Below are 25,437 nucleotides of genomic sequence, written 5' to 3'. Positions count from 1 at the left end.
GTCAGTGACCCTTAATTGTGAATCGAAAAAAGGCGGTTTCTTTTTTTGTAAGCAGGTGCAAAAAGGATTTTCACGCAAAAAAAAAAAATGAATCGTCTATCTTGTTGTGTGTTGCTGTTGCTTATAAGAAATCGGAATTGGAACCAAAAATCAGCATTGGAAAATGCGCCTGTATGAGTCTCACTTCATTTGATTATAGAAGTAGCTTTTCAAACGAAACAAGAAAACAAAAACTATTGCGTGTGGTCATATTAGATCAAAAATCTTATTGCCCACTAGAAAAAAAAAAAAAAAAAAAGCAATCGTTGACATTGAAGGGTCCAAAGCTTTCAACTGCAAAAACAGGTCGCTGTACGTTGAGGTCAGGAACAAGATTGTGCAAGATATTCCTGAAGGGCGTTTCGGCCGCTAAATGCGAATGACATAATACACATAATATTCTTTAAAAACAAAACAGGACTCTGCAACGTGGCAATATATATACATATATATATATATATATATATATATATATATATATATATATATATATATATATATATATATATATGTAGAGCGAAAAAATCAGCGCCACCTAAATAATCTCCCCACCACTTCACTATCTAAAAAAAGAAGGAATTTGGAAACCCGACACTGTAATTGACAATTTCCGCATAACTCGTCTTGCACGTTGAAACAATGTGAGACGACCCATGTTTAATCAAAACTGTTGGACTCGCTGGCTACACATTGTATAAAAATTCAAAAGCGCTAACGCTTTTGAATTTTGAAGAAGAGGGGACAGGACAGGCGCTCTGTCCTGTCCCCTCTTCTTTTCCTTGGTGTTTGCGCTTTTGAATTTGTACACCCATGTTTCTCGATTTTCTCGAAACGCCTCCAGATATGGGATATGCCTCTTCCATTGTCTTTAGATAAAGATAAAAAAAAGTGTTGCTCGAACACTTCCCGATGGCTGGGGATGCTATCGCCAGCCACTAAATGCCGTCCTTCTTGTTCCAACAGCCAGTGAGGACTGCCAACAGAGTGCGTTTAGTGTTTAGCAATATCCCTACTCTGACGACAGTTACACGTCCGGCACGTACGCGAGCTCCTCTGTTCCTTCCTCAACCGGTCTTCAATTCCCACTAAACGGGACGGTGTCCTTGTTCATGAGCAGTTAACGTTGGTTTGAAGCTGTTAGTCTGGCGCGGAGTAAAGCTCGCTGATTTTTAACAGCGGCATCATGAGTGGATGTGAGGGTGATCTGAGCGACAAGCAGCAGCTGGCGCTCGGAGAGGTAAGTTTCTTTGTGTTCCATCTTTTTAGCTTAATCGGAAGGTGCCGTCTCAAAGCAAAAACTTGGATTGTCGTTACGCTTTGCTGTGTGCAAAAACGGAGGCGAAATCCTTTCAAATTCCACACGACATGTGATTGCCTTTATGTACACGCCGGTACGCACGTCGTTATTGCAGGATACGTGTAAATCAATCTTTGCACTCCTTTTGGTGGTTCGGAGTCTCAGTGAGAAAAAGAAAGAAAAAAAACGGGGGGGCGGGGGGGGGGGGGGGGGGTTGAGATTGTATAAACTGAAATGAGCTGAAGTAAGAAAATAGAAAAATGCTGATCATCTTTTTCTTTTTAACAGTTAAAGCACCGCCTCTCTGATATCTGGAAGGAGGAGTTCACGGACAGGCTTCTGCTTCGTTTCCTGAGAGGTGAGACTCAACGCAATCAAGCAGAAATTGCTAAATCAATCGGTATATTTTGTGTAAACAGTGCCCCGTTTCGACGAATATTTTGTTTTATGTGTACATACGCATGCTTTAGGTTTTTAGCTCAAACAATGTGCGCTCTACTTAAAAAAAAGCGCACTTGTTTTTTCATTTTTTTTTGTGTTCATCACAAAACGCGGTTTAAGGCAATCATTCAGATTCACTAAAAGAACTAATGGAATAAAGAAAAAAACGTATTTTCGTACGAAAATGAAACTTGCGCTGATACACGTCAAATGACGTTTTAGATGTGATTCTGTGCGTCATCAGTAATAATTTCATTTCTAACACTGCTAATATTTCAGCTTATTTCGCAGATTAAAATTATTGGCAACCCACTTGTCTCGAGGAGACATATATGCACATGGTTTGTTGACAAGTATTGGAAAAGTAATACGATAAAACGAGGTGAATACAGACAATTCACTCGTTCCTTCTTAGGAAAAGCTGTAGAGAGTATTTACAGTCGCGGACAAAGCAGGCTGAAAATGCCGAGGGAAGACGGAAAGACATCGGGTGCCGCTGCCGCTACGCGATAAGGTTCGTGGAAAAAGCACCGAAAGATAGCATGCGTGCAAGATTGCAGTAGTGTACTATCTGTGTCTGTATGAAAGTGCTTGAAAATATCGCGCCATTGCTGCGCACGCGCTGCTATCGGGTGCATTTTTAGATATCATCACAGTTGCCTAGTCAGAGATAAAAAAACAACAACGTTGGTTTGACTGGCGCGGGGACCACGAGTTCAGATTATGACCGCGGCGACAAGCACCGGCAGGTGCTATAGCCAGCCGCAACAGTCAGGTGGCGCCAGCACAGCGAGAGCCCACGGTTATACCCTGCCTCGTTGTAACATGGCAAAGGGGTGAACGATAAGCCCAACATTGCGTGCCGACGGCTTCGATATGCGCTACTTATACGAGCGCCACGCACATATATTAGCGCATGACACAGCGAAAAGCCTCATACTTCTTCGGAGTAAAGGCGCACTCCGGTGATACGAAGTCACCTTTCGATTGGCCCGCCAGGGCCATAGCTTCAGCCGTACTGTTATGTTAACCGATCACGGCTTCCTAGCCTACGTAGTATTTCTTGCTACAGACGCTAGGCTAAGCGGCGCCACCAGAAGAATAGCTCACGTTTGAACAATGCAGCCACCATTCCCAGCCATATCCAATGTTTCTTGCTTCAATCGCTACATAGCGCCAAACCAAACAGCACTGCAGGTTTCCTATAGTCGGAGCTCAAACGGACACTCAGCCACTTTTTTGCGTTAGTTGGCCTATATATTTTAACTGTTGAATATCTGGAGTCTAAGCCTCCTAAACAAATCACATTATAGTCATGAGTGGCAAATTAAGTAAATAAATAACGGGGGGGGGGGGGGGGGGGGGTGTTGATCTCAGCATGTATTGCAAACAGTGCACTCGAATACGGTGTCTAAGGAATATCATGTGTGGTATTGGATACACTAGCATTTACGGACGAACACAACGCAATTTCGCGTCCGTAGCTAATTGGTCTGTAACCAACGAAACAGGCGGCGCGCATCTGTCATAAGCCTAATTCAATTATGTCTGCAGGGCCAATGTTATAATATTTATTATGTTTTGAATGGCGAATAAAGTGGCTTTTTATTTTGTATATATGCATATTATGTTTATACACAAAATAAAAAAAATATTTATTAAAAGTTCAGCAATATTACGACTAAAGCCGTTCGTTGGTAGCGGGAGGCGTTTCCCCGGGGGGTAGGTAGTTAAATCTGAAAATTATGGAACTTCTTTTAAATGTGACATAAAATTTAATGGACGTCAAAATATTCCTGGACTTTCCACGGCAGTTAGTAAGCAGGGAAATAACAAAAACAATCTTTTACGCCGCACAAGACGTTGCAAAATGCTCCAGCTTTTCAACGACAACCAAAGTAGCAATTCAGGCGACAGTCTTTTTTTTTTTTACGTAAAACAACGCCTTTCTTTGCGCTCGGAAGGAGGTGCAGGGTTGGGAGATCGATGTCACGAAAACTTAATGACGGAAGTGATGTCACACAGATAACACCAGAGCGCCGACACATTTAAAGGGGCTTTAGACCGATTCGCATCGCCACGCTCCCTGCCGAGAGCCGCGCAGTAGGTATGCGTGTCCTCTTCATGTGATAGCATTTATTACGTACCCCCCCCCCCTCCCCACCCTCCGCACTCCCCCCCCCCCCCCCCCCCTCCCCCAGATTTCTGGGACTTCCTGGCCGCCTAATGCCCGAGAAGTATGCGCAGTAAACCATTTCAGGTCACATTCTCACACACCTTCACATTCGCACCCTCTTCGAAGGAGCCGATGACCTTGACATCATCCTCGACATCCTAGAGGTTGTTTAGAGGTCGACATCGTCCTAGACGTCCTCTTTGAGATCGTCTTAGAGGTCGTCCGAGTGATCACCCTAGACGTCCTAGAGGTCGTCCAACACGTCATCCTTAATATCGCCTTGTCGTCCTAGAGGTCGTCCTAAAAGTCGCCTCCGATGTCGTCCTCTAGGATGTCGTTCCCGACATTGTCCTGGAGGTTGTCCTAGACGAACGCTATTGCAATTTCTAGACACCCAACAATAGTGGTTTCTGCAGCAATTTCTTATCTGGTGGCTTGCCCGCTCCCTCGCTTCAACGCAATGCGCTGCTGTCTAATTAAAACGGAAATAGACGCCGCACCGGCAGCCGTGATTCTACAATCTTAGCGCGACTCGGCGGCTACTGAAATTAATGTAGCATAGCACACCTGTGCCCAGACGAATATTTTTCATAGCGATACCAAAGGAACTTTTGTCTCGCCTCCAAAACATGTTCTGAGGCTTACGCTGGAAGATGTAAAAGTTAAGAGAGAAAAACAAATCATTGAAAAGGTTTTTATTTTAAAAATTGACTTCCATACTGAAGATTCCATATAGAAAGTTAAAATTATTGTTAGTTATCAGCAACAAACGACAATATTTGTTGCTGATAATGCAAAATCAAATAAATTTGTTTTCCTGATATTTGCTTATTTCTTAGTTGCTACTGAGAATAGAAAAACATATCTGAGATTTCTCAGACTTCGTCGACTCAGCTTACGAAACGAATACGGGAGGCGCGTTCCTACATTCTCGACACGAACCTTCCTGACATGACGAAACCGACGACCTGGGGCCTATTTGGCAACTCGTTAAATAAGCAGCCTATGATGCCACGTTAAAAGTTTCCTCAACCAGATAGCAAATTAGTACCTGTTGAAAAAGTCGAGCTCCGTGGTTAGAAGGCGTTTCCTTTTATAAAGCAGGTTGCAATACATAAACTTAATATAAAAAAAGATGTCTGTTTAAGATTACAGTGCGTATAAAAAGGTGCGGTGTTTTCGCGATTTCGGAGGTGTATTTTCGGGGATCGTACTCACAAACCTCGTCTACCCGGGGCGACGACATAACCGATTACATCATCCCGGCCGCTGGTTTCGGAAGACTAAATTTTTGACCGGCTCTCTGAATACCGTTAGTTTCCAATTCGCTTAAGTAGGTAGACGACAACCGTAGCACATTTAAGGTCCACGCTAGTTCCGAGTTCTGGCAGTGACGTAGCACGACATTTCAGCTTGCAAATGTCAGGAAGTGCATGGCCCGCCTTCCATGATTTCTAGGGAACCACTCCTCCTCATGGGGACAGGCTGCAGCGTGTATATAGTGGGAGCGAGGGAAGATTGACAAGTACAACCACATACTTCGTCTCATTATATATATATATATATATATACAGATATATATACAGGGTGAATCAAGGAGACGCCAGGCTCTTTAAATCAACCGCAGAATTCGGTTTCCTAACCTATCACGCTACGATTTTGTGCAGCGTTGCCCACAGATGGTGCATTTTTTTTTTCTTTTTGTAAAATTTGCAAAGAGCGAACTTCCCTGAGGAAAAAGTTAAGAAAGAAAAAGGCTTAGCTCCTATGGAAATGCAGCGACGCCACGGGTCTTCAAACAACACGGCGCCGTTTGTCACGGGAGACAGGAAATGGCGCAACGAACGCCACCAACGAACGAGAATAAGGCGCCGAGAGCCGGCGTTTTTAGCAGACAATCTTTTCGACTCAAAAGCTCCGCAGGCGGCGACAGTCGCAGAAACAGAAACAGGCGTGGTAACAACGAGTAAGTGCAGTTCCTTGTCTGCTAAAGACGCCGGCTCTCAGCGTCGTATGCTCGTTCGTTGGCGGCAGTTGGCGTCGCGACCGCTTGCGCCATCTCTTGTCTCCCGTGTGAAACGGCGCCGTGTTGTTTGAAGACCGGTGGCTTCGGTGCGTTTCCATAGGATCTAAGCCTTTTTCTTTCTTTACTCTTTCCTCGAGTAAATTCGCTCTTTGCAAATTTTACAAAAAAAAAAAAAATCACCATCTGTGGGCAACGCTGCACAAAGTCGTAGTGTGATAGATTAAGAAACCGAATATTGCGCTCGATTTAAAGAGCCTGGCGTCTCCTTGAATCATCCTGTGTATCTATATATATATATGTATATATATATATATATATATATATATTTTTTTTTTTTCTTTTTTTACGGGTGCAATATTTTTTGGTGCCAGATTCAAGTCGCCAGCTATAGGGGAATACGTTGACGAAAATCAAGACAGAAACCTGGGATCTATAATTTTTCATGTAACATGCCCCCGATCTGAATACTATGCGAAACCCTCTCGGCTTCAATCAGAGAAGGAAACTGGACTAGAGGTGTGGTTTTCAAAACACCTGGAGGTATGAGCCCCCAAAAATATTTGTATTTCACGGCAGCTTGAGGTATTAGCCAATGCACACCGGCGAAGAACGAATTATAAAGAGAGGATTGTGAATATAATAGTCCAAGGCTTGCGTATGTTGAGATATCAGGGAATCAAACTTGCGGTGCTGTGACCAAAATATATGAAAGCAGGTCAGTCAAAGGCACGCAGTTGTAACTTATTACGCAGAAATCTGCACCGTCTACGGTGGAAAGCAAGGGTATTCCCACCGAATGATGGGCCAGACGCGCGATGACTCGTTCAACCAGCTTCTTAGATTCAATTTAACCCAAGCGGGAACGTCATGTAAACCAGCGTGAAAGACATGTGCTTCCACTGTGCACTGATACTATATTTTAAATTAGGGTTCATGCCACGATCAAAACGAAATATCATGTTAGTCCACATCAACAACTAAGTCGGATCTTATCGCTTTCCTTGACAGCTCGAGATTTCGATGTGGGCAAGGCTGAAGAAATGCTGAGGGAAGTAAGTGTTCATGCATTCCTACGCAAGAAAACCTAAGAATGCAGTTTGTAAAGTAAGCAGTCAAAGAGGAAACTTTCAAATGGATATAACATTCGTAACATCATCATAAGCAGACAATTAAAAAAAAAGGTACCAAATAAATGGACTAATTCTAAGCACGAATCGTGATGGTTGAGTAGCATGTATTTGAAAGCAATAACACAGTACTCTCCCAAGTCACCGAGCAAAAGAAAATATTCTTTGAAGGGAGGTTGAAGGGATAAATAAATTTGGCTCCTTCTCACATCTACCTCCACTAAAAAAAAAAAAAAAAAAGATTGAGCTTCGTATGAAATATTGGTAATGAATGTAATTCGAGCAAAATCTGGCCTTAGCTAAAAAGTGGCAAGTATTATCGGAGCAAGTGACATATTGAAGAGCAGAACGGGGAATGTATTATGCGCACCTCTCTGCTTCTGTTTTCACTGGCAACTTAATAAAAGCAGTACGTGGCGATACCCGATCCTTTTCTTATCGCTCTGCAGCCACTGAGATTGCAGCACCAGCCGATAAGAACATGAGAGAACCAATCACGAAGAAAGAAGAAAGAAGCAACGCCTTGTGTTTCTTTTGAGCTGTCAGCGACTACCTGATATAGTACGACACTTCAAATTATGACGATTGTTTAAAGCAATTCCAAGGAAACAATACCGAACACACTGCAATTGAAGAGCATTAGGATGCAGTCACCATCTATGATTTCTTGTGAAGCTAAGCCTATTATAAAATGCGATATAAATTATTTAGAGGGCATATGACATCATTTAATTTCAACTGTGGTCGTTTTAAGCCGTCGCCCCTTGGCTGGCTAGCTTCGACTATATATTACGTGCTAAAACAAATTATTAAAAAAAATTACATGAGGTCGCTTAAGCATCGTTTTTGAGAGTGGAACGCGATAGATAAATATAAACCTCCGCTTGTTCCCAAGTCGATCAAGCGTGTCTGCGGTGACTATTGGGAAGCGTGTCTGGCTCGTAACCGAAATGTCGCGGCTTGGCTCACAAGTAATTGATTTGACGAAGGGTCGTGATTGGTCCATAACTAATTCATTTGCTTTAATGACAAACTTCTGCGAATTTTTACTTCAAGGCAAATGATTGACCTATGAACCAATCAGGATTTTCCCGTTGCACCATTGCCGACACAGACATCGTACACCGTCATTGGCTTTCCTGAACAGCGAGCTTCTTAATGCTATCGCTTAAGTAAGTTGTTGGACGCGGACACTTGTACCTATAAGGTGGTGCCACGGTCTATCCCACACCATTAAACATAGATGTGAAACATGTCTAACTCGTTGTTCTAGTATAGAATATATTGTATTACCATAAATTGGCAAACTTGGGTAAATAAAAAAGCTAATGCCACAGTGAGCCAAGACATTTGTAGGAGAGAGGCTCATCTCAATGCAGCACCGCAGTGCTGCATTCTGTTTGGAATGATGTAAGAAAGTTCGCTCCGACGTTGTTATTCGCACACTATAGGAGTGTATACTTTTCCGTTTACTAACTTACACGGGTACTTCCAGCAAATCATCATGTTGTCCACCTCCTTAAAAGTGCTGTGGCGCCATCAATATCTTGTTATATATTTCCGAAATGTAACAACGTCCGATATCTACGGGTTCTATCTTAGCGCTACGATTTCTGGGAGATTCGTGCCAAAAGAAGTGAGCTTGACACTTACAATAGAATGGTTATCCGTGTTTGACGTATGAGCTAAGAAGTGTTTGTATGAACAAATGTCAAGTTTGGTGTGTTTTTTCCAGTGCCTAATATGGAGACAACAAAACAACGTAGACTCCCTCATCGAGACGTATGAGTGTCCAGAAGTAAGTTAAACAAAAAATATAACTTTATGCAATCAAATATTTCATCAAAGAAACTACTACAGGATGCCCAAAGCTGTTGAAAATTATTACTGCACAAATTCTAAGAAAATAAAACCCTCGATACCATGAGCTTTAAGAGCGTCGTGCTACCTGAAGCTTGTTTTCTACACATTTTTTAGGTTGGAGTATGTGACCTGCAAAGCAACATTTGTTAGAATACGCTTTGTCTTTCGAAATACATCTTATTCTGAAATTTGTTTACACGCACAAGAGGAGTAGTTGATTGCATGAAGTTTTGCCGAGACGCTTTACTGCCACTTGAGTGTTCCCGATATCAAGAACAAAATTTACAGTGGTTCGAGGTCCCACACTGCTCATTGTGTATTAACAAAAACCTTCAGCTCTGTCGGTCACCAGGAACTAGAGGCAGATTAAACTCAGATATTACCAGCTGCGATTTATCTGTGGTGCTTAGAAGAGACCTCTGAGCGGTGTCCTTAACGCCCTATATTTTTCATTCATCGGAATATCCACCAAATGGCAGCTAAATGCGTCACAGTGTGACGAAAACGACGACGACACTGGTGCAGTTGTGCGTCTGACCATCGCGCCCGGCCCGGTTTCCACAAAACTTTTCGGCTTCATCGTTTGAACGCGTATCTTTTTATTCCTGCATGCCGCTCATTTCTGTGACAGCAAAAACTGCGAAGAAGCGCTTCGGATTGCCGCGATTATAAGGGCGGAAACAAAACAGGAATGCTTCAAATAAACATCACCGCGTACAAAACATGGCATCGAATTGAGCCGCGAACCAATCAAGGCAATAGCTCCGACAAGTTATGTGACGTTAGCACGACGGGCACCACGGTAGCGGAAAAGGTTTGCATCGCGGAGGAACACTACGAGGCGGTAATAGCCGATTCACACGACGGACTGATCCGCGGACGGATTGATCACGTGATGACATATCCGCGGTTCATCCGTCTCCCAAGCGCATCCACACGAGGGAGACGACGAGCAGACGCCAGCGAGGACGGACCGATCCAGCTCGCTACCCCACAGTGCCGCGAAACTCCAACATCGCACCGTGGCACCGTTGTCCAAGAGAGAAATCGACGTTTGCTACCGCGATTGAGAATCGTACGCTGCTGTTACGCACAGATCGAGACAAAACACCGGGGCAGGCTTCGCACCAAGCGCCACTAACTTTACTAACCCAAAGCATGACAGTGATACAGGCATGGTCCTGCTCGAGAAAGCCTCGGCGTAGACGCGACGAAGTTCTGGGCTCCTGGAGGGGCGTTTGGAGATGCCTTCACGCACTCCGCGCTCGTGCACAACACTCAAGCACACCACATTCGCGACTTACAAGAGAGGTCTTGCTCGGTGAAATCCTGATCGGACGTGCAAGAATTACCGCGGCGTGCTAGACAAATTTTGACGGGAGCTTCTTGACACGGACCCGGAGGAGTACCGAAACCTGCGTCGCGTCAGCCAGACAAGTTTCTGGAGTTTCTTTCACTCGTGGAACCAAGATTCGCGCGTCAAAATGAACCAACCACGCACAAAACACAACGATGCGCCATTTTTTTTTGAACGCCCAGAAGCAAAAAACCAAGAAAACAATGTACCGTTGCCAGACTAAACGCTTTCCAAGTCAATCTGCCGCCAAACGTCCGCGAGTGAAAAAGGCGCTCGACTTTATCAGTCCGCGTCTCCGCGGACGAGGCGCGGATCGCAGGAATCGGTGACGTGCCGGTCACGTGGTACACGGTCCGCGGACGAAAATCGCGATTCGGTCCGTCGTGTGACTCGGGTATAATGAGAGTGAGAGAGAAGCTTCTGGCATATTCTTAACTTGTACCTGACCATGGAAAAAAAGGCGTCCATGAAGAGCAGGTAGCACAGGCGTCGGGGTGCTCCAACCCAGTAGCTGCTCGAGTTTTCTCTCAAATGGCTCATTACATGTGAGCTAGAGCAGAAGGTGTCTGCGGTATCCGACTCTCCAACTGTGACAGGACAGGCATTCTCCTCTATGACGTCGTCCGGCGGAACTCTAGAGAACAAAATAAATACACTTTAATCACGGATCACGAAGACATGTTCCAGACATGGTAAGTTAGGTTACCATGTTAAAATGTTCAGACTATTCTCAAAGAGGTGAAAGATAGAGGGGGAAGCAACAGACCTTGCCATTTTCGTGCTTTTTAACTGACGTTCTTGTGCCTTCAATATACATATGAAGAACAAAACATGTTAACATACATATTTATCAATACTCTAAGACTAGAGTTAAAACAAACGTGTTATTCAAAATAGCTGTGAAGGGAGCGCAATCATTGGGCACATATGCGGTCCACAAGATTTTTTGAAACCGTTTTTGATTGTTGTGCACGCAGGTATTGAGGCGCTACTTCCCAGGGGGTCTGTGCAACCATGATCGGGATGGCAGGCCTTTGTATATCATGCGCTTTGGCAACGGGGATTTTACAGGTGACCACTAATTACCTCCCCCGATACGGTGTAAAGGTTATCCGGTGGTGACTTATACTTGCCCACAAGGCCCCACGATACTCCTTTATTATTTCCCACCCCACACCGGCTTAATCATGGGTGCGAGTCTGGTTAAGGAAAATTAAAGACGTTTTCAAATCCATAGAGTTATTACAATAAACGCTAGAGGCTCAGCTGGCGCTAGTGTCTATAGGACTTCCGGTTGCAAATTGAAGCAGACAGCATGCAGTCTACTTTTCCAGTCTTCCTGTGTATTCCTATGGGAAAACGCGCGTGAATTTTGTCTTGTCGGCGGAAAATAACATTAATAACTTTTGTTATTTCGGTTGTACCGGGTAGTATGTACCTTTATAAATATTGTGAAAGTGTAATTGCTTTAGTTACAGCATTTTTCCTTCACCACTGAACGATGTTAAACTTCGCTATATTTCAGGCTCAAACCTCTGTTCCATGGCAGGTATGTACAAACGAGCGACGATTCTAAGCAAAATAACGATCGAAAGGAATGTAGAGTGTGTTCAAAGTTCGCCAGCATTCCGTTGGTGCTTATATATTGCTAATATGCCTGTCCTCTCACTATATGAAAATGACCTCGTCGTGCATCTCTACGAGCGGTTAAAAAGAAAAAAGAACGTTCGAAACGTAAAGAATAAAGTACGTGGGCTACGAAAGGTGTGTTTTCTTATTATTTCCTATGTTGGGGAGTTTTTATCGCGCACCTGTCCTCTGGCTTCCCCCTATTTGCAAAGATTTGGAGCGTGCGGGCGATGATTTGAACACAGAACAAGCATCTTCGCACATATTCATGAGCAGAAGGAATAAAGCAATACTTATTTATTGCAAATCGGACTATATTACTTGACTTTGAACTTATTTTGATCGTCTGCAAGCACAAGGACTTACTTACCCAGTGTTACTGCGTAGTTCTTGCCGTCTCTCTTGGTTTTCCACATGTCGTTCGTTCGTTTGGCACGTATATCCCCCATGCTGGAAAGCGTCGACGCCGTGTTCGCGCTAACAGTGTCCGACAGTGCCCATAAATACACGTACGAAGCGGTTTTACCACCGTTTTTAATGCCGCGAATTTCAAATAAAAATGCTGTAACTGACCAATTATTTCGTCTGCGTGACTGAGAAATGTTCCAATGTGCCTAGTACGTACAAATTATTCGTGATATTTGCTCTTATAATCGAGCGCAGAGAGAAAATGCACTCGCTTTGTCCCATAGAAATGCATTACCGGAAGTCAATTTTTGACTGCATGCTGTCTGCTTCAATTTGCAACAGCACACTAGCGCCAGCTGAGCCTCTAGCGTTTATTGTAATAACTCTATGTTCAAATCTCTGTAACGCGACATTAGAGCGCAGCTGTTGAGGAGGAGGGGGGAGGGTACGGATAAGATAGTATATCCCTCCTCCTCCCCTCCTCCTTAAATTCAATTCCCACTCTAAATTTAGCTTTGAGATTATGACGACACATGACTAGGTGTCACGTCACCCATGAATAAATTCAGCTTCTCCGTTAGATTTAGCGGTAAAATTGACATCACGTGACCTCAACCCCTATCGATTCCCCACTCAATTTAGCGGAAAATTGAATTGGTGTTGAAGTCACGTGACGTAAATTTTCCCGCTAAATTTCGCGGAGAAACAGAATTTAGAAAGCTTGTACATGTCTGTTTTTCTCCCTCTGCTTGTTTTGTGTTTTTTTACTGTTATAAACAGTTTTTGTTCAGTAAATCTAGTAGAGGAACTGAATTTCTCCCCTAAATTTAGCGGGGATTGGCATTGGTGTTGACGTCACATAGTGGGGAATTGAAATGGTGTTAAGGTCACCTGACGTCAATTTTCCTGCTAAATCTAGAGGGGAAACTGAATTTGTCGGCTGAATCGAGCTTAGAAAATGAATTTTACCTCTAAATTTAGCGGAGAATTAAATTAGTGTTGAGGTCACGTGACGGTCAATTTTCCCGCTAAATTTAGCGCGGTTATGCCGATGCTGACGCCGCGAAACCCGGGAATGGGTGCCTAAGAGCTGAACTGTAAAAGCTATCCGAAGATAAACTACTTAGCAAAAAGTTAATGCTTCGACCTGCTGTGGCTTAGAAGTGACGCAAATTTTGTCATTAACACGTGACACTCCGGCGTCAAACGAGGGTTGTCTTTCCGGCGTTTGGTTTCAGTATCGACAGATTTCCAGAACAAAATCCATTGCTAAGCTTGAATAGTGTTTGTCTGCGAAGACGCTCGGGGCGATCGCACTCCCAGACTGCATGAGTGAGTGGTAGTCGTGGGCGTACGGCAGCGGCCTTCGTCGGGGTTGTCGGGAACGAGCCTATGGCTCAGCGCCGGTCATAGGGCAGTGTTTGTCGGGAGGCGGAGGAACGAGGGCCTGAGCGCACCTCGACGACTCTTCCGGCAACGGGGCAGCGGGGCGTCTCCACGCATCCGGGCGTACCTCCTGTTCTTCGCGGAAGTAGAGAAGAGTCCTTCGTCTTCGCTGCTTGGCGATTTCCCTGGCTGTCATGGGGTCAGCCGGGCACGGTTCTCCACAGGCTAAAATGCTGGATGCGTTTGGCGCGGCTAACTGTTGCTCGCGTCTTGCTACGTGCCCACTCGCTACCGTGTATGCCGGCATATGCAGGCACCCAGGAAATATTTGAATGATTTCATACTTTCATTCGAATGTAACATTTCTAAATTCCATCGCTAATAAAAAATATATTACAGCCTAGGAGGCAAAACTTATTGACCACCCTTTAAGTGTTATGACATAGCCTGCCAATCGCAGTGAAAATGATTGATTCTTTAACTAAACGCGGCGCGACATGTCGTTCAAAAGCAAACCCGACGTCGTGTGAAAAGTTGACGAGGGAGGGAGGATAGCGAAATCGATGGACGGGGTGAGCTACTATTCAGGTTACGTCATAACTTTGTGACCGTGGCATGATCACTTTAATGTATCACAGTAAACACGCGAAAGGTCAGGGTGACCTTTCACAGCTTACATATGGAACGCTGATTCTGTGGCACCCAACTGTCAGGAATGCCCAGTGTGCAGTTACGATCTTTAGTGAACATTGAGAATAACCGACTTTGTTTAGAAATGTTTTGGGGAAGGTGGAAATCAGCAGGTGGTTTAAATAAGAATTTAAATTCCCAGATTTTTTTCTGCGTTTGCTGCGAGAAGCCTAATTAATACGTATAACCTTTAAGTACAACATAAATTATTCTCCGCCCAATGCGCAGGAAAGCAGAAAGGTGAAACATTGCTGAAAGGTGGGCATAAACACCTGTGCTTTTTAATCCCTTTTGTGAAGTAAGGAATAGTTTTACGACCAGTTTCGAGAGCCACTGTTTCTAACACAGCACATCAATTTCGTACGACGTGGCGAACAACTTGTTATTTTCCAACACAGGAATCGCCCAGTGCGTGTCCATGGACGCGATAGTGAAGCATGCCACGTACCACCTAGAAATGCTGATGGCAGACATGAAGATGCAGACCGAGAAGGTAAGGTTTCAGTTCGGCGGTGCTCCCTTTGGAGTTTGATATCCACTGTCGGGAGCGCAGACATTTTGAACCAATATTTGTTCCTTTCCGTAAGTTTTACTCACATATCCACATAAGGCATTGGTCAAGCGTCTAAGTCATTAAATAGTAGTTTGGCCATCTGTAATTATATTTCATGTTGTTGTATCTTTCTGTTTTTATAGGTACCATTGATGTAGTCTTCATTCGTCTGGTAACCATAATTTAACTCTCTGTTGTATAAGCGCAATCTCAAAGTGAGCCTTGACTTACTCTCATCCAAAAACAACTATCTTGATGGTGTAAAACAACATTACGAAAACGGGGTCGTTGATCGCCACGCCGCCCAAGAAGCGCGAACACCAATATGCGTGCCGTTGAATACCAACGGTAGTAGAAACAGTTGCTAATACTCCACACTTCTGTCATCCAAACCGGTCTTTTCAGTCAAGAAGAGTCGTGGAGACCGTTACTGTCGTATTTGATTACGACAACTTCCAGCTCAAGCAAGTCTACTGTTGGCAATGTAGGCTTTCAAACTTAACAAGGTATGTGAGTGACCAATCTTAGTACTAAAATCACGCCATTTTCTCCCCAGTAATAGAACTTCTCCGACACCTGACGGCGCTTTACGAGAAATACTATCCGGAGATACTTGAGCGATGTTTGATCATCAATGGTGAGTGTAGACACCAGGTGATTGTACGTACGTCATAATGTTTACTCGAAGAACTAAATAAAAAGTGAACGCCGCGTTGGATTTGCATAAAGATTTACGATTTATCGTTGGTTTTTGATCGCTCCAGTTTTGAACTCTGGTGCACTGAATGAGTTCTTAGATTGACAAACGAGCAGACAGCATACTGAAGTTTATATATTCTGAGTTCTGCCCCAGAAATATTGTGCCCAGAGGTTGAACACGTGGTTTTATAACTATTTTCAATAGGTCAGCAGTTTATCTACAGTTTTATTCAACAAGAAGTGCATCAATTCAGAACCTGTCTTGACGTCGTTTACACCACAATTTCTTGCCTATTTTTGGCAATATTTAGCAAACGAATATCTGAGACGAGCCATGTCTTTATATCGTATGTTAGACACAGTCCGGAAAAAAGCTATATGAATTAAATACGATCTTATCGAAAAAAGGACCAATTTTTTAATATTTACATCAGCACTTTAATGAGAAGGCACAACCGCATACTTCAAATCAACAATAATATTGAGAAATAATAAATAACTTTTGTATAGCATTTGTTTCTTTCTGTAGCTCCCGGCTTCTTCCCTATATTCTGGAAACTTCTGCAGCCATTTCTCGCGGAAAATACAAAGAACAAGGTAGAAATATTTTTACGCGGTGAGTACCCTTGAGCGGTATTGTGTTGTGCGTTATGTTGCCACTGTGATTACATGATTTTTATGAGGAACTATAGATTGCAATATATTGCTACACATTTATTAAGTGATCGTTTGCGTGTTACGTGGCAGCACGTTTTCGAGGTGAGTAGTTTGACGACAGAGGGCTTCTAATTCGCAGTTCACCTTACCCTTTCCTTCCCCCAACTAAGTGTTTCAGGTATGTTTTGTATTTTCTATAAATTTTACCACGTCCCGCACAATGCACGAATGAACGAGATTATTTTATTTTTAAAGTATGGAATGGTTCTTAACGTAATTTCGTACTACCTGAGGTTTTCCCTTCCGGCCGCGCATGTTCCCGCTTAATGTAGGGGGAAAATTGAATTGGTGCATAATCATATGCCAATGCAGGTGCTCTGACACGCGATTGGTCACGCGGGGAGCGTTTTTTTTCGCTAGATCAGCGTAACAATGTAGTTGGCGTGTAATACATAAACGTATGTCACGTGACATATCCACTTGACAATGTTACGCCACGTGACCACGTCCCATAACGCACTTTTTGACACCATGACATCAGATCACTTCGCATGAGGCCCCATGGAGTTAAATAATAAACACGAGCTCTTCACTCCCTAACTCAAGTTTAATACTTTCTAAACAAATTTAGAAGCTCGCTCCTTAATTACTTCATTTTATGCGGCACAGCACATTGGGGACAAAGGTAGTTTTCAGTGTCTTTAAAATAATAAAATAATATATACTATATAATCAATGGGGCGAACATAGCGCACACAATTATTAACACGTATAAATTAAGAACAACCTCAGACAGAAGGCACTGCTTTTTCATACCTCTTAACAGTTTACCGAACCAGTTATTTAAGTAGATAGCCAAGCACAGATCTAAATAGTAACCTGACAGTTGCTCTGGCCTTTGAATACTACAGTCATCAATTACCATAAATCCTTGATATGCATATTGGCAAACCTTTTCCCTGAATCGGCATGAACCCTTGCAGAGAACTGGCAGCCGGTGATGCTCAAGTATGTGGATCCGTCGCAGTTACCCGCCCACTGGGGAGGCGATTTGGTGGGACCTAACGGAGATAAAGAGTGCACCTACCTGGTAAGGCTGGCACACACACACACACACACACACACACACACACACACACACACACACACACACACACGCATATATATATATATATATATATATATATAGATATATATATATATTAACACGGAAGGTGTTTTATTATGTCACGTCACGTCGCAATATCATGGGATTGTGTCACACTTAACGTCACACAACGTCAGGGCCGGCCTTAGAGCAGCAAGCGCCCTGGGCAAACTGCGGCCGTGGCGCCCCCCCCCCCCCCCTCCCCCCGCCTATTTTCGCACCCAACATCACGTTGTTAGTAAACATGCCAGATTGACCCAGCGCGAATGGTCGCGATTTTGTCGTTGTCAGTCGAGAAGCACATTCTAAAAATGAACGACGTTCCCGAGCATTTGAGCGTTTTGTAGGCACCGTGATCTAATGGTTCAAAATACATTTATTTCTCAGATTAACCGAATTTCAGCAGTGGGTCTCCCAATGCAAGCTAACGTCTGATGGACAGAGAAAACGAAAGCACAAGTCAGGGTTCGGCAGAAATACCCAAAAATGTACTTGGAAATACAAATACTGGGATCCAATAAAATAGTAGCTAAAATACTGATACTGAAATATATCTGTAAAATGTATCACGATACGTGTCGGATATACAATTTAAATAGAGGCAAAAAGTCTTCGGAAGTACAAATACAGGAATACATTTTCGGGAGGGCAGAAATACAAATAAAGAAATAGTAATACTTCAATACACTTTTCAAATTTGTTTGAGACGTCAACTACGATGAAGCTTAAAGTAGAAGTTTTTGATCCCGAATTTACTTTCCCGTAGTCATTTTGCTTTGCGTTGAAGGTAGTGGTTGCGGACGACAAGGAGTTTTCAATGGGCTCAAAAAATGTTCCATCAAGGACTGACCACGGTTCATTCCCTGACGCCCCATCTGTCTAACGAAGGATGCGAAAATACTTCTACCTCTAAATAAATTTTATGTCACCCTGAATCCCATCAAAATATCACCACGCCCTTGTCCAATAAGGACGCCCATGTCAGCATAGATCATATGACGTCAGGGTGGAATGAACTAGTATATCTGTGGCCTTGAACATGAAACTTTACCACGCTTCTGTATGAAAGGACAATGCGTACTTTCGTTGTAGGTTAGCTCGTTGAAATCTTGCACGCAGTGTCATTTAGAACTTTCGAGAATAGTAGACCACCTGAAGCATCCTGGAACACATGTCTTATCTTCTGCTATGGTTGAAAAAACGATATGGTACCATCCCTGTTGTGGATGTCCTTTCTGCCGACCCACCGCCACCGACGCACTGATTGCAGTCCTCAAGCTTCGCCTAGCATCATCCAAACAGAACCCTCGTGAATTGCGACCTGATATTGCCGGCACAGGTGCGAGCTCTCCAAGAAACAGCGCGCTCGAGACGAGTCGCAGGTGTACGAAGTCTGGGTCGGCACAGCGAGGCCACGTCTGGCCTTCTTCCTTAGTTTCGGATCACCAGAGCAGCGGGTCACGTTCACGTCGGCTGATGCAATAACCTTGAGCCGTTCATTCAACGCATTCGACTATATGTTGAACTTCACTGCGTGAGTCATCCTACTATTTCAAGCCAACCATCACCAGGCTCGGGCTGCAGCAAACTGAGACTCAGCTTTACCGGCTGGGCGTACTGTGTACGCTAAAGCGGGAGAGACGGTTAGCAGCGGGCATTAGGTGCCAGCAAACAATGATTCAAGAAATCTCTAACTAAGGACCTGGGGCAGAAGATGCTCTGTCTCTATCCCTGACACGCCACCTGGTTTGAGTCCCCGACTACGCAGCATTTCTCAGAAGAGAGAAGAGGACGCATGGAAAATTAGTTCGGAGAGTCGGAAGGAACCTTGGTCAACATAGTAACAATGTCTTAGCATCTGCTTGATCCTGGGGCACTCAGAAGTAATAAAAAAATAGCGTTCTGACTTCTTTTTTTCTTTTGGGGGAGGGTGGGGTGTATTTCTCTGAAATGTAACGAAATACATTTCATCCTGATTCTATCGCGATACAAAGAAATATTCCAAATGTATTTGGATACTGGAATACAAATAGTGGTGAAAAAAATCTATCGCGATACAGAAGTACAGATAGGAAATGTATTTCTGAAATACTATCGCGATACATTTGTATCGCCATACAGCCAACCCCTGGCACAAGTTAACCATGTCAAGTACCCTAGAAGGCAACTTTCTGAGCCTTCAACATTGCAAGTTGAGCTACGGCTTGCGACATATTTAGGCTAGACGCTATCCTGTTTTCAATGGACAAAATTGCCAATGACGATAGCCTGTCATCTGTCATGGTTGATCTTAGGTATGTCTTAATAAGCTTTAATTTTGAGAAACTCCTCTGAGCGGTGGCCACTGATACTTGCCAATTGCAGAGGACCCTCAATGACACCCACGTGTAAGGCAAGTTGTCGCGTAGATGGTTGTCTAGAATGAAATGGAGGATTTGCTGGGGAGCACAGCATCCAGTGGGCAGCAGGCTGCATAGGTAAATCAGCTCTTCGCAAAGATCTGTACCGTCGATGGTTGCACTTTCTAGGTGTCTCAGTGCATGGTCAAGGCCTTGGCACAGTTTAAGAAGTTCTGCTTTGTCGGGAAGTCCGGTGAGGTCGTAAAGAGGCTCACGTGCTGCTCCATCTGCATGGAATGTTCTTCAATCGACATCTTTACTGTGTCAACCATCTCGTAGAAGACCCCTCGCTTGAATTTTGTCTTGACATCATCAACCTCGTCTTGGCGCTCATAACTGAATTCGCGCTTTTTCCGCCGCAGTTGAGGGGCCGGTTTCATTACTCTGTCAACACGCATGCTCTCAGCAAGGTCGTTCGCAGTTGTCAGTGCAGTTCCTTGCCCGACATCGCTGCATGCTTTCAGCAGCTGGGTGGTTGCTACGATGTCCTTCGTTTTGCATTGCATGTTCTTACTTACAACATTAACTTGAAAAAGAATGTTGTACCACAAAAAAATGGAAACGAGAAACTTAATTTCCGTGAGCCGCCCTGCAAGAGTTTGAGCTTCATGTGGGACGTCAGGGTCTGCATGCTGTGATTCGGCCATTCTTGCGCAACATTATACATTTAGCGGTTTTTAGCGGTTATCGGTATTCTTGCGGCCAGTTTCTGAATTTTGAGTTGGCAACATTGATCGCCATAGCGAGTCCGGAGTGGTCGCGGGTCGCTGATACACAGATTGGTTCGTTTGGCCTACTGCTAGAGACTTCACAGCGAGCGAATGTCGGGACGAATCGCGTTCATTTTACCCCCGGTCAGACTCCTGAACGAAGGCATACTTCGGCTCAGATTAACTTGGCAAAGGGCGAAGCCTACATTTTCTGCGAGCCAATCAGAGCCTCTGAGCGAAGCACGTGATAACTAAAAGCCCAAATTCGTTCCAATAGTATTTTGTCACGCGACTCACTCCGACACACTGATTTGCTAGCCGATCAGCTTGGCGCCACCGTTCGGTAAGTTGCGCTAAGAGTGCGGCATGCTGGCACCATCACGTTTTGCGAGTCAGGTTTTGCTCCGCTCGCTTGCATAGTCGTTCATGATTCATTCCATGACGCTTTGAACCTCAAGAAGGAGACGTTGTCTATAGTAAAACATCTGCAGGTGGCTGCGAGTTGATGGACGCCGGTTATAACAAGAACCTATAGTCGTTGGTTTTGCGGTCGAAATACCAGACGGCGAGTGCCAACACCTTTTCCACCTGTAAGGGGGGGGGGGGGGGGCCCTCCGCGATCCGGTCTTTTTTTTTTATTTTGTTTTTATCACCTCGAGGTTTGAGTCCTGCATGACCTGGCGGCACTTCCGGCGCCCCCCTATGAATGGCGCCCTGTGCGGCTGCACAGGTCGCCCACCCCAAAGGCCGGCCCTGCACAACGTAATGGTGTCACGTCACCTGACGTCGTTACACCGTGACGTGAGCTGAGCGCATGACATCTGTCTAGTTCAACCGCAGCAGATGGTGTCCCTCCTGGTCTCTATCAGTACGGTCCAGTGTAACATTTTATCAAATGACAGGTTGATGCTTGACGCGAGCCTTATACACATGGCAAACAAAGGGTGCGAGAAATTTATCTGGAATACGCAATCGCAGACTGCTGTTAAACCTAAAAATGTCGTGAAATATGCACATGCGCGGCGATATTGAAGGTGACCCAACCTTCACGCTTTTAGTGCCTAAGTTGACAACTAAAATCACGGGATGAAAAACACGAACCATGTGGCGGTGTGTTAAATGCAGCGCTTGGCTGACTTTGCTGTATTTTGCGCCAGCGTTCGGCTGACGCAGTGTTTGTCGGGGCTATTCAACCTTAACGAAAAACCTTGTGCTTTAAAAAAAATTAAAATATAAGGTGTCATTTTTTTTGTAGACAGTAATAAGTTTTTAGATATTTCTCTCTTAAAGGCCGACTTACGAAACCATTTTCCGCAGGGTAGGAAAGTGCTCCCCAACGACCTTCGCTCCCTCCCCTCTCGCACTCCTTCCTCCTCCTCCTCCCCTGAAAAAGGCGGGTCCGGAAGCTAGTCTCCGTGGAAAGGAGAAGGGGTTTCCTCCTTTCTGGGTGGCAAGGAGGAAACCTCTTCTCCTGCGGAAAATGATTTTGTAGGTCGGCCTTTAAACAAAATATTATGCTGAACAAAAGACTACCATAGTACAAAGTAACCAGTTTACAACATACTTTCCACACGTCAGTCCTCTCCAGCCAGTGAGGGCTGAGGTGATTATAGAATTACAGGGCGGGGATTAGAGAGATAGTACCTTATCCTAAATGGCCTTTTAAGGCGTAACTATAGATCTGCCAAATATTTGTTGGGGTACGCGTGTACGACCTAGCCACTTCAATATTTTTGTAAGTTCGGTGTTTTTTGTGGCTAATATTTGACAAGTTATTCTTGATGAGTCACCCTCAGAAGTGTCTCCAAACTGTCGTCACCTGAGTCAGTTTTGAACGAGCACTTTCACACCTTGCCTTTCGGTGCAACTTTGTGTTTGAACAAATACTACCCTCGCAGGTAGGACGAGGAGGCGAGGTACCTTCGGAACTGTACCTGAGAAACAGTCCAAGAGTGTCCGCTGATCCTGAGGCCACCACATGCTTCCTGGGGCAGGGAAAGAAGATGGAAGTTCCCGTGAGGGTGGAACGGGCCGGCACCAGGCTGCAGTGGAGGTTCCAGACCGATCCCGGCCACGATTTGGGCTTCGGAATCGCATATGTCTCTGCGGAAAGCGGAATTTCCAAGGAGCTGTTGCCACTCAGCAGGGTGAAGTGTGACCAGGTCACTGAGAGTGGAGAAGTTTGCTGCCCTGAGCCTGGAACATGTAAGGGCTTAATTCTCCTTTAAATTTTATACATATCAGAGCTATATTAATACACGTTTGTTTTGCTTCACCTAGCTGGTAACTTTCCGGATGTGGTTATAAAATTGTGAAGAAAAAGCAGCAAAAGTATTGAGATGATGACTGCACAAATGCCTACGCTCCGTAGGCATTTGTGCAGTCATCATCTCTTTATTGTTCTTATTCTCTATTCTCTATTGTGCCACTTTAAAAGAAAGCATGTGGACACGAGTGTAACAAGAAACTGTAGTGCAAAAATATTATTTAAACTGAGAATATAATTTCAGCCTACCTTGATAAAAGCTTCCAGGCGATACTTGTCTTGAAAAAATTACAGCCTAAAAAGAGGCACGCACGACGGGCAGTCCTGTAATTTTTTTAATTGATTTTAATATCAATATTTAAGCAAAAATGTTTTATATTCTTTGTTCGGCTAGGACCGCTAGATATTCTTGAATGTTTACCAAAATAAGAAGCTTGTTTATAAACGCTTATCATGAAACACTAAAAAAAAATTTAACTTTTAGTACATTTTGAGGTTCATTTTGGACTTTGCTTTTCGAAGCTTACTCGGCGTTCGTGAATGATGTTGCTTTAAGCTGTGGCATCTGCATTAATTTTTACTTTACATATGTAGGCATTGAAAGAGGTGCCGCAGAGCTCCCAGTAAAGAACACAATTACCAATGTCTTGCAATACGCCTGCTTTTTTCCTCATTGAGTGGCATAATGTAAACAAATAGGTGGCGTCAACGTCTTTTATTCATTTTTTTATGTTTAAAGACGATGCGGCAGGAAGGGAGGCAGGGACAAAAGACATTGTTGTCTGACGGGGTTCCTATCCCCCTAAAGTTCAGAACATAAAACAATATGCAAGAATGGTATTTGCTTAATCTAGAAGTTTATCAACTCTTAAAAAAACAGCAAGAAATAAATAAACAATTTACTAAAAAGTATATAACGCAATCTCTATGATCCTTTTTTTGCCAAAATGGTATTTAAAATTTGAGTGTACCTAAGATTTAAACAGTTGCACAGCCAACACAAAATAGGTAACGGATATGGGAGTGATAACACAAAATATGTCGTCTATACAGACGAGAAACAGAAAGTCTTACACAAATATTTTTAAATTCTCATTTAGATATTTTATAAAAGCTTAGGAGAGCGTAGAGAGAACCAAATTTAGCATGAAAGATCATTTTGCCACCGGCAGTATGAAAGCTTAAGCTCGAAATTCTAGAATAGGATAAAAGGAGAGAAGAAAGGAGCCAAACATTTCTAGGAGGTTCATAAAATGCATCAGATACCCAGAACGTAACCCAGTTCTAATTAGCTCTCTTGATGAGCCCACGTCGGAGGTCATCATGAAATGCGCGGCTGTGGCATCCAAAACCCACACGAGTTGTGAAGCGAATTGGCAGGAGCATTGGGCGTTGTTGTGTTCAAGGCTTCTGATCCCGCAACGGCTAGTAAACTGCCTCGGGAATAGAAAAACCATTTAGGTCGGAAAAAGACTGCACTGGGACTTTATCATGCATGTAAGGAAGAATGAACATTATGTATAACATGTTTTAAAATTAAATGTTGTCTAATAACACATAAAGAAATGTGTCAATGATTCGTTTTCAAATACTAAAAGTGTGTTTAAAATAAAAATTCAATTACATACAGATGGGAGCTCCCAATTTGTCGCGATGCGATTCACGTACAAAGAACATGCATCTTGGCAAAGTTGCGCAAAAATAGTTATAAAGGTTAAAATAAGGGAACGCGCGGGTAGGGTATAAAGCTATAGCATTTTGGTGTGAGGTACTTTTCATTTTTCTTTAACATCAATGATATGTTGTTTTAAGAACCTCTGTCACTTCAGAAGGGCTAGGAGTCCTAATGTATCCTTGCAGATAAGCTGGCATTCAGCTTATATAACGAAAACTCACTGTCTTTCCTGACTGAGTATCTTCTTGTTTTACGTTAAATAACAGTTATTCCTAAAGGTTTCATATCTTTTATATGACCCTAATTATTGTAACATTGGCTCCACTGTTCTTTTAGCCATGATGTTTCTTCTCAGGGTTCAATTAGAGTGGCAGATATCAAACTAAGGGAATCAAATTTACGTTGAAGACTATTTCCATATGATAAGCTCTCTACTTCTCGGGCGCGGGTTTACTCTACGTATCATTAATTTCTAAATAAATAAAGTTTCATCTTGCACACTTTTGTTAGGGTGTTTTTTATTTGTATTTAGCACTATATTTTTTATTATTTTGCTAATTGGTCCATGTACACAATTTCGATCGTATTTTCTTGTTGCTGAAAGCTATAAAACGAACATACATGTTTTGCTTTATCATCAGATATATTCACATTTGACAACAGCTACAGCTGGTTCACTAAGAAGCAGTTGTCCTACGTCCTTCATTTGAAACACCCCGAAGATACCTCAAACCTCGGACACGGATGATGATATTGTTGAATTTAGCCACCCTTTGTGTAGAACTCAAAGAGCAATAAAAACTTGATGGCCCAGCAATCAAAATAAATTTATTTATACCACTCAAAAAGGCTTCTGCATTTTCGAGCGAAAAAAAAAGTGAGAACCTGCTGC

The 25,437-nt window shown here is 43.5% G+C and overlaps 1 protein-coding gene across 1 annotated transcript; it reads left to right on the top strand.

Annotated features, from left to right (window-relative positions):
• The first annotated feature begins 936 nt into the window (after positions 1–936).
• LOC121836066 (SEC14-like protein 2) lies at positions 937–25,369 on the top strand. Its single transcript, XM_042290725.1, has 12 exons — positions 937–1,276; positions 1,625–1,694; positions 6,988–7,031; positions 8,842–8,904; positions 11,304–11,397; positions 14,838–14,937; positions 15,403–15,476; positions 15,549–15,629; positions 16,221–16,307; positions 17,332–17,438; positions 22,503–22,809; positions 25,187–25,369. Exons 1-12 carry the CDS (start codon positions 1,223–1,225, stop codon positions 25,291–25,293), a joined length of 1,188 nt encoding a protein of 395 aa, XP_042146659.1. The 5' UTR covers positions 937–1,222; the 3' UTR covers positions 25,294–25,369.
• Positions 25,370–25,437: the final 68 nt, after the last annotated feature.

Source organism: Ixodes scapularis, unplaced genomic scaffold (assembly GCF_016920785.2).
Source record: "Ixodes scapularis isolate PalLabHiFi unplaced genomic scaffold, ASM1692078v2 PGA_scaffold1__304_contigs__length_218370807, whole genome shotgun sequence".
In the NCBI taxonomy this organism is placed as follows: Eukaryota; Metazoa; Arthropoda; class Arachnida; order Ixodida; family Ixodidae; genus Ixodes; species Ixodes scapularis.
This window is presented reverse-complemented; position numbering and strand designations above follow the sequence as displayed.